This window comes from Pelodiscus sinensis, chromosome 6 (assembly GCF_052426305.1).
Source record: "Pelodiscus sinensis isolate ZL-2025 chromosome 6, ASM5242630v1, whole genome shotgun sequence".
Taxonomy (NCBI): domain Eukaryota; kingdom Metazoa; phylum Chordata; order Testudines; family Trionychidae; genus Pelodiscus; species Pelodiscus sinensis.
The window spans coordinates 104085471-104094024 of NC_143057.1; the positions used below are offsets into that span (position 1 = coordinate 104085471).

Here is an 8554-nt window from a genome sequence, read left to right on the forward strand (position 1 = left end):
AATCTGTCGTTCCTGTGGTTTCAAGACAACCCCGGGGGCTCTGCTCGGACCTCCCCGCTGTGTCATGTCGCTCTATCCGCCATCCATCCCCCGCCCCTCGGGCCTAGGTCCCCCGGGTCGTCCCCCACAGCTGCCCCCTTCCCAGCCCTGGGCTCCCCTGCTGTATCTCCCCATCTCTTGCCCCTCCTTTGGGGCCTTGGCTCCCAGGCACTGTTACCCCATTGCTCGTCCCTCGACAGTCCCCCACCCTTCTGACCCGGCTCGCTCGTCCCCCCTCCTCCCACCTTTGGCCCGGGCTCAGGCTCCCCCACCACGTCTCCCCGCGCCGGGCGGAGAGGTTTCCCCGGAGCACCCGGAAGTGGCGCGCGGGACATAGCGGAAGTGCGGGGCGGGCCCAGGTCTCTTTGGTGCTGGCGGCCGGAGGAAGATGGTGAGCGCCGGGAGGGGGTCGGGGAAATCCGCTGCCATCCAGCGGGGTTTGGGGCTTGCGCGGCGCGAAGACGCTGCCCCGTGTCCGGCTCGTCCACACGGCACGATGGAGCTGCGCGCTGGGGCTCCAGCCCGCCTCTGGCGCGGGCCTGAGCAGAGGCGCCGCTGCCGGGGCTGGTCATGTTCTCTGTTGCCGCGCCGGGTGGCTGAGAACCGGGGGGGGGGTGTCTCCGCATTTGGGGTCCTCCCCGCGGGCATCTGCCCCCGCTTCTCTCCGCCCCCTGCCCCCGCATGCCGGGCCAGGACCCTCCTGCCCCATGGAACTAGCTCTGAATGCCCCGAGGGCCTGCTTGTGCTGGCCAGGCGGCGTTAACAGCGCGGTAGCGAAGGGTAAACCAGTAACCTGCTTGGCAAACATCCGATAAAAGCCTCCTGTTCGTTGGGGGGGGGAAGGGTCAGTGGCGCAAAACGGGGTGTGCGTGGGGAGCCAGCAAATATGAGAGGGCGTGAAGTAGGAAGGACTGCCTAGATCTAGGACTGTCAAAACCATTGTGCCAAGTTGTTTTTCTGGTGAAAAATATTTAAAAAGTAGCTTGTCCAGAAAGAGTGCTTTGATGAAGTGATGAAAGATCATTTATGGGGTTGAGATCAGAATTAGGAATCTAAAAATTTCTAGACCATTTCCAAGCAGTTAGTGCTGTCTCATTTTTATAGTATAAAGGTGGGGACATACAGAAATGTAATTCCTATTTAAGAAATTGAGATGTGATACTCATCTCAGTTTTATGTATGTTAGATGTACTTCCACCTCTGAGGTTGTGCTCACCTTTGATTGCTCCCTTAGAGTGTCTGGAGAGTTTCAAAATACATTGTTTTTAGGCACATATTAAATAAAAATAAGATTTTGACTAGTGTTTAACTAAGACTTTCTGACATACAACTTCCTGAGTTCTATTTCAGACGAAGGGAACATCGTCATTTGGTAAGCGCCGCAATAAGACCCACACTTTGTGCCGTCGCTGCGGATCCAAGGCATACCATCTCCAGAAGTCCACCTGTGGGAAATGTGGGTACCCTGCTAAGCGCAAGAGAAAGTGTAAGTATGGAATCTTCACAAATTATTTGTGTAAACTTTATTCTTTGAATTAGTTTTTTATGAAGAAACTGTTTATGTAATATCAGGATAGTCACTTGTGAAAGTGATGATTCTGTGTCCATGAACAAAATCAAAACCGTATTTTCTGTGATTTAATAGAAAAAAATTGTATAAGGCTGTGGTGTCCATTCAGTTCTGAAGCAGTAGCCATCGTAAACTAGCCACGCTCAACTCATGTGCTAGTAGCTAGTGTGTTGGAGACTATGTGTATAAAGAGTTCTTTGGTATTCTGCAGTGCACTTAAGAGTTTTCACAGGGCTTTTTGGTCACTACCTACTGTTTTCTTTATTATACATAAAAAAAAAAACCTGGGAAAATGAGCGCTTAAGTTTTAAGAATGTGATAGTACATGGTTAATCAATGAGTTTGGGTTCTTTGGTTAACTTTTACAATTACATGCAAGACGGGGATGCCCCCAGCCTCCCCTCCATGCTGCTGCTTCTGTATCAGAGGCAGCAGTATGGGGGGGAGGGGCAGGAAAAGCTGGCTCCTCACGCACACCGGCTCTTGCGAAACGGCTCGCACTCAGCGTGTAAATGTGGAACCACTGAAAAATTCAACAATTCCATGTTTCCAAAAACCATCCCGAATTTTAACATCCCTATTAAGTTCCCATTGTACCCATGTGATATGCTCTGCAAATAGATATACTTCTCCAAATCAAATGTATACATATATACAGTGACCCCATGGAAACAACCACTTGTCAATGTGCATATATATATTCAAAATATTGTCTTGCATATATGTTACTAAAGATTTGCTCTGCAATTGCGTGATACTAAATACATCTAATTGTGTAAATTGCTTTCCAGATAACTGGAGTGCCAAGGCTAAAAGACGCAACACCACTGGTACTGGTCGTATGAGGCACCTGAAAAATGTCTACCGTCGATTCAGGTACAGCACTGATTTTCAACAATGCAAGTTACACTATAACATGAAACCTGCACAGGCTTCTAATACCTTTTTAAAAAACATTGTCCAAATAAACACTTATTGTCTTTTTCTTTTGTAATTTATGCAGTACGTGTGTAGTCTTAAATTTTTCAGTTTATTGCAAGCATACTGTAACTTAAGGTTTATGATAATTCTTATATTTGACCCAGCGTTCTTTGGTAGCATTCTCCATTTTTGTAGCAGGATCACAGAATGAAAGTTCTGAGTTCTAAAGCAGGATCTCCCGTAACATGTCAAATGAACTTAACTACCTCACTGTATGTTTAATGAATGTTTATAAATGCTTTGGAAAGCCCAGTTAATGGGGGCTACATCAGAGATAGTATTGTTAGTTTCACATTTAACTTTGGCTTTATAAACAAGCAGGAATCAGAAATGGAAGTAATATTATCTCTTAAATGTGAAGCAGTATCTACACGAAAGTGTAGATAACTTGATATTTTAGTTAAAATAGCTATGCCAGTATTTTCCTCTATTGTTGAGGAATGAAGAACATAAGAGAAAAGGAGTTAATGGAATTTTCCACAGTGTTGATACTAGTGACATAAAAAGTCGTTTAAAAGGTAACAGTGTAACCGCTAAAAATCTTAGGTCAGTAGGGGCGGCCAGTAGGGGCTGCCAGCCGGAGTGGGGCGGGAGCCCCTGCCAGGGCCTGGCTTCTGCTGGGACAGAGCCTTCATTGGGAACTGCTGACTCTCCAGTTGGATAGAGTTTAATCGATAACATTAACTGATTAGCATTTCTTGATTAATCAGTTAAACTCTAGCATCCTTAGTTAATACATTTCTCTTTGGGATGATTGGCTTTCTGTTTCTGCACTTTGTTTCACTACTCCATGTTTAGATGATGTATGCTCTGGCAGGCTTGAAAGGATTTTCAGACTTTCACCTTATCTTTCAAAAATAGATCATTTTAGTCTTGTCCAGCACTCATTTTTGGGGGGCAGATTACTTCAAATTATCATTAGATCTGATAATTCTTCCAGGCACTGATAAAGTAAATTGAAGAGATTTTGCATCTCACAGATTGGGGCCTGTTGTCCATTAAAAAGAGTACTTATTTTTCTATCTTCTGGTTGGTGGTAGTTGCACGAGATCTTTGAAAGATTTCAGAGAGTTTTTGGCCCATGTGAGGCATTACTAGCAGAATCCGGAGATGATATTGTGATCATCGTATTTTGCTTTAAATTGTGGAGGAAATCATGTCATATTGATGAGAAATATTTTGATTTCCAGGATAGCCACCCATGAATAGCTAACACATTTTTGTTAGTCTGTTCCTTTTGCAAGAAACGTCATGATTGCCAGGATTGATGAGTTAGCAATATGTGTAAATAGTACAGCAATACTAATCCAAGAAAATGTACCTTATTAACACTAAGATAGTTATGTTTAATAAGTTGAAATTGCATTCAAAATGAATCACTTAAAATCGTGCCTTCCATGTTTCAATGTGGAGTTCATATGTAATCCAAAGCATCACTACTTCATGATATAAAATATAACAAATTAACACTGATTTCATTAGTGATTCTGTAGTGTTGCTCTTGAAAGTCCAAAAAAGGTTTATAGCTAGAGTCAGTGTTAGCACTCATCCTTTTGGCAAATGTAGTCCTTTTCCTACAGCAGCTGTCATAGCAAAGTTGTAATAAACCCCATAGTGTCCTGCAGCCTTCTATATGATATATCTAAGGCCATGTCTACACTACTCCTGAAGTTGCTCAAGATGTGAAAAAACATCCCTGAACAACGCAAGTTACACCAACAGAGCACTGACCATACTGCAGGAGAGCTGTTCCTATGGACATAGCTATGTTGATAGGAGAGCTCTCCCCTGTCTGTATAGAGCAGCTACATGTATGATTGCCGCTGTAAGCTCACTTGTGTACACATGGCCCAATGCATTTGTTAGCTGCATTTAATTGCCTTATCTTGGTGAAATTTGAAGTTTGTTTGTTTGTTCTCTGGCCACTCGCACTTTGCTTCAGTTTACTTCATTAGTAATTGGAAGCTAGGGGATTTGTATTGTGTTCATGAGCAGCTTGTCAATGATGTTTCTCTTTAAAAATGTCTGAACATATGAGTTCCATAGTGATTTTGACCTGTAACTGAGATAAGCTGAACCAAAAACATTGTCTGAAACTTTCTAATCAATACTACTTTGTGGAGCCTAGAATAGAAAATTCTTTCAAAAACACTAACTCTGTTACTGTCTTTGTACATACAGGAATGGATTCCGTGAAGGAACAACACCTAAGCCCAAGAGAGCTGCTGTTGCAGCATCCAGCTCATCTTAAGGACTCATCTGTTTGTTAAAATAAATGGCCTAATATAGAAAAAAGTTGTCAGGGTTTTTTTTACACATTTTACTTTTTTGAATGGTAAGAAGTCTATGTTTATGTGTGGGTGTAATAGATTCTGACAGTGTTGTGTTGAAATTTATAAAACGCATTCTGTTAAATGATTCTCATGTAATCATATTACATGAAAGAGTGTTCATCTAAATATTACAATTGCTGACATTTTACCAGCACAATTTTCTAATCTACATCCATCCATAGATGTTCATTGCTTAGTAGCTTATTACTGTTATAACTAATTTGTACACAAATGTGCACAGTTCTAGATATGACTGTATATAAGATGCATATTTTCCTTATTCCATCTGAAAGAAAGCAATTTACTCTCTAAGGGACTATAAATATTATTCCAATAGAGTTGCCATGTGCACTGGAGCATACTTTAAGAATGATTTATGGCTTTAGTTTTAGCTGATGGCTATCTTTGATGTTTCTGGTCTTGCATATGTTGTACTTTATCTAACCCATTTGTTCAGAGGGTTATTGTTGAGTTGAGTGAAATGTTCAAATCTGAAAAGAATTAGTGTTTTAAGTCACTAATGAACTTGTGGCCTTAGCCTAGTCCAGTGGTCCCCAACCTTTAGAGGCTCCCAGGCGCCCGGGGGTGGGGCCACTCACGCGCCGGGCACCCGGGGGGTGAGCCGCGTGTCCAGGGGCACGCCAGGGGACAGGGATGCCCTTGCACCCGGCGCCGGCATGTGCCCTGGGGCTGGGGCCACCCGAGCATCTTGCACCCAGGGCCGAGGCCGCACAAGCGCCTTGTGCCATGGGGCCGGCGCCGCCGCCCGAGCCGCGCGCCAGGGGCTGGCACTGGCGCCGCTCAAGCGCTGTGTGCCCCCATGTGCCCCGGGGCTGGGGCCGCCTGAGCGCTGCACAGCTGGCGCCGGTGCGTGCCACACGCCTGGGGCTGGCACCTCCAGTGCGCTGTGCACCGGGGGCAGAGCAGGAGCGGCCCAGGTTGTTGGTGGGCACGCACAAATGCCCCGGCGGGTGCCATGGCGCCCATGGGCACCGAGTTGGGGACCACTGGCCTAGTCATTATTACTAAAGACCTAACCAACAGTTGGGGGTCAGGCATCTGGATAGGAGTCTCCCTGCTCTTCCAAAAAGCAAAAGAAGCAGGACCGTAGTAACATTCTATTGCAAGAAGAAGCTAAATGAATTCTTTGCTTCAGTCTTCACGGCTGAGGATATTGGGGAGATTCCCAAATCCGAGCCATTCTTTTAGGTGATAAATCTGAGGAATTGTCCCAGATTTATATTGTCCCAGATGGTCATTACAGGAGGTTTTGGAACAAATTTATAAAGTTAACAGTAACAAGTCACTGGGACCGGATGGCATTCACCCAAAAGTTCTGAAAGAACTCAAATGTGAAATTGCAGAACTATTATCTGTGGTTTGTAACCCATCCTTTAAATCTGCTTCTGTACCTAATGATTGGAAGATAGCTAACGTGATGCCAATATTTAAAAGGGGCTCTAGATGTGATCCTGGCAATTACAGACCGGTAAGTCTAATGTCAGTACCAAGCAAATTAGTTGAAACTATAGTAAAGAATAAAATTGTCAGACACGTAGATGAACATAATTTGTTGGGGGAAAGTCAACATGGTTTCTGTAAAGGGCAATCATGCCTTACTAATCTGCTAGAGTTCTTCGCGGGGATCAGCAAACGTGTGGACAAGGGGGATCCAGGGAATATAGTATACTTAGATTTCCAGAAAGTCTTTGACAAGGTCCCTCACTGAAGGGTCTTAAGTAAAGTAAGTTCATGGGATAAGAGGGAAGGCCCTTTCATGGATTGATAACTGGTTAAAAGACAAGAAGCGGTAGGAATAAATGGTAAGTTTTTAGAATGGAGAGAGGTAACTAGTAGGGTCCCCCAAGGGTCTGTCCTAGGACCCATCCTATTCAACTTATTTATAAATTATTTAGAAAAAAGGGTAAGCAGGTGGCAAAATTTGCCGATGATACCAAACTGCTCAAGAGAATTAAGACCAAAGCAGACTGAAGAGCTTCAAAAAGATCTCACCAAAGTGATTGAGCAACAAAATGGCAAATGAAATGTAATGTTGACAAATGTCATGTACATTAGAAAAAATAATCCCAACTATACATACAATATGATGGAGACTAATTTAGCTACAACTAAAGAGAGATCTTGGAGTCATTGTGGATAGATCTCTGAAAACACCCAATCAGTGTGCAGCGGCAGTCAAAAAAGCAAATAGAATGTTAGGAATCATTCAAAAAGGGATAGAGAATAAGACAGAAAATATCTTATTGCCTCTATAGAAAACTATGGTATGCCCACATCTTGAACACTGTGTACAGATGTGGTTGCCTCGCCTAAAAAAAGATGCATTGGTATTGGAAAAGGTTCAGAAAAGGGCAACAAAAATTATTAGGGTTTTGGACAGGTCCCATATGAAGAGAGATTAAAAAGACTTGGACTTTTCATCTTAGAAAAGAGGAGACTAAGAGGGGTTATGATAGAGGTCTGTAAAATCATGACTGGTATGGAAAAATGAATAAGGAAAAGGTTTTTACTTATTCCCACAATATAAGAGCTGGGGGGGGGTGTCACTAAATGTAATTAATAGGCAGCAGGTTTAAAACAAGGGAGTTTTTCTTCACTCTGCGCAGTCAACCTTTGGAACTCCTTCTGAGATGATGTGATGATGGCTAGGACTTTAACAGGGTTCAAAAAAGAGCTAGATAGATTCCTGGAGGTTAGGTCCATCAATGGCGATTAGCCAGTATGGGTAGGTATGGTGTCCCTAGCCTCTGGAAATGAGTGACAGGAGAGGGATCATGTGAGGATTATCTGTTGTGTTCCCTCCCTCTGGGGCATCTGGTATTTACCACTGTCAGCAGACAGGACTGGGCTAGGTAGACTGTTGGTCTGACTCAGTATGACCGTCCTTACATTCTAATAAAGGTACCATGTGTAAGGACACTTTCTCCTTGCACCCCTAGGAAGTAGTGCTCTAGGGGTTAGAGATGTGCTCAACATGTGACTTACTTACATAGGTTGAATGACTGCATTACTGAATGAATTTTGCGCATTAGTTATGTGAAGGAACTGGTTAGGAGTCTTGCAGTGGATATTCATGGTTCTGATTCTTAACAGCCTACCCTGGAGGACTTGGTCATCCACAGCTTGTTCTTTATCTCTTTGGATAATGCTATTTGAAAAACTGCTGTATTGGTGAAATAGTAGGCTGACTTGAGGCTCTTTAGGTGAGGGAGAGGCCTAATAGATAAGACCGCAAGGTTGAGTATTTACTGGTACAGTAGGCCTACAACCAGGCTGAGATATTTATGGTACCTTTTTGTTCACCTTGTAACAGTTCAAGAGTGCAAGATGTTAACAAGCATCTATCACTACACCTTATTACACTAGAAAGAAAGATCAGTCACAAGTTAATATTCTGATATTTTTAAAAGGTGTTACTCGTGTCTTTGCTTTCATAACCAGTGATAATGGTCTGCCACATACCCATCTATCAAGCTGGAGATGGGTATATGATAGACCTCGAGCAAAGAGAAATTGGGGAGGGATTGCAACAGTGATTTTTTTGCATCTGAATGCATGTACAGATCTATCCAAGCTATACAATTTTAGACCTACTAGGGCTATTTCTAAA

General features: G+C 43.4%; 1 protein-coding gene and 1 non-coding gene across 2 annotated transcripts; both read left to right on the plus strand.

The window, feature by feature from the left end:
• Positions 1-274: 274 nt before the first annotated feature.
• RPL37 (ribosomal protein L37) lies at positions 275-4885 on the plus strand. The gene is made up of 4 exons (XM_006139490.4): positions 275-430; positions 1390-1525; positions 2401-2485; positions 4772-4885. Exons 1-4 carry the CDS (start codon positions 428-430, stop codon positions 4839-4841), a joined length of 294 nt encoding a protein of 97 aa, XP_006139552.1. The 5' UTR covers positions 275-427; the 3' UTR covers positions 4842-4885.
• Positions 4584-4664, plus strand: LOC112544111 (small nucleolar RNA SNORD72). Its single transcript, XR_003087436.1, has one exon. It is a non-coding gene; the product is annotated as a small nucleolar RNA SNORD72 (small nucleolar RNA).
• Positions 4886-8554: the final 3669 nt, after the last annotated feature.

Bases quoted from the DNA above. Each gene is read 5' to 3' on its own strand.
- RPL37 (XM_006139490.4), top strand. The intron at 1,526-2,400 runs GTAAGTATGGAA...ATTGCTTTCCAG, and splicing joins TGCTAAGCGCAAGAGAAAGT to ATAACTGGAGTGCCAAGGCT. The intron at 2,486-4,771 runs GTACAGCACTGA...TTGTACATACAG, and splicing joins AATGTCTACCGTCGATTCAG to GAATGGATTCCGTGAAGGAA.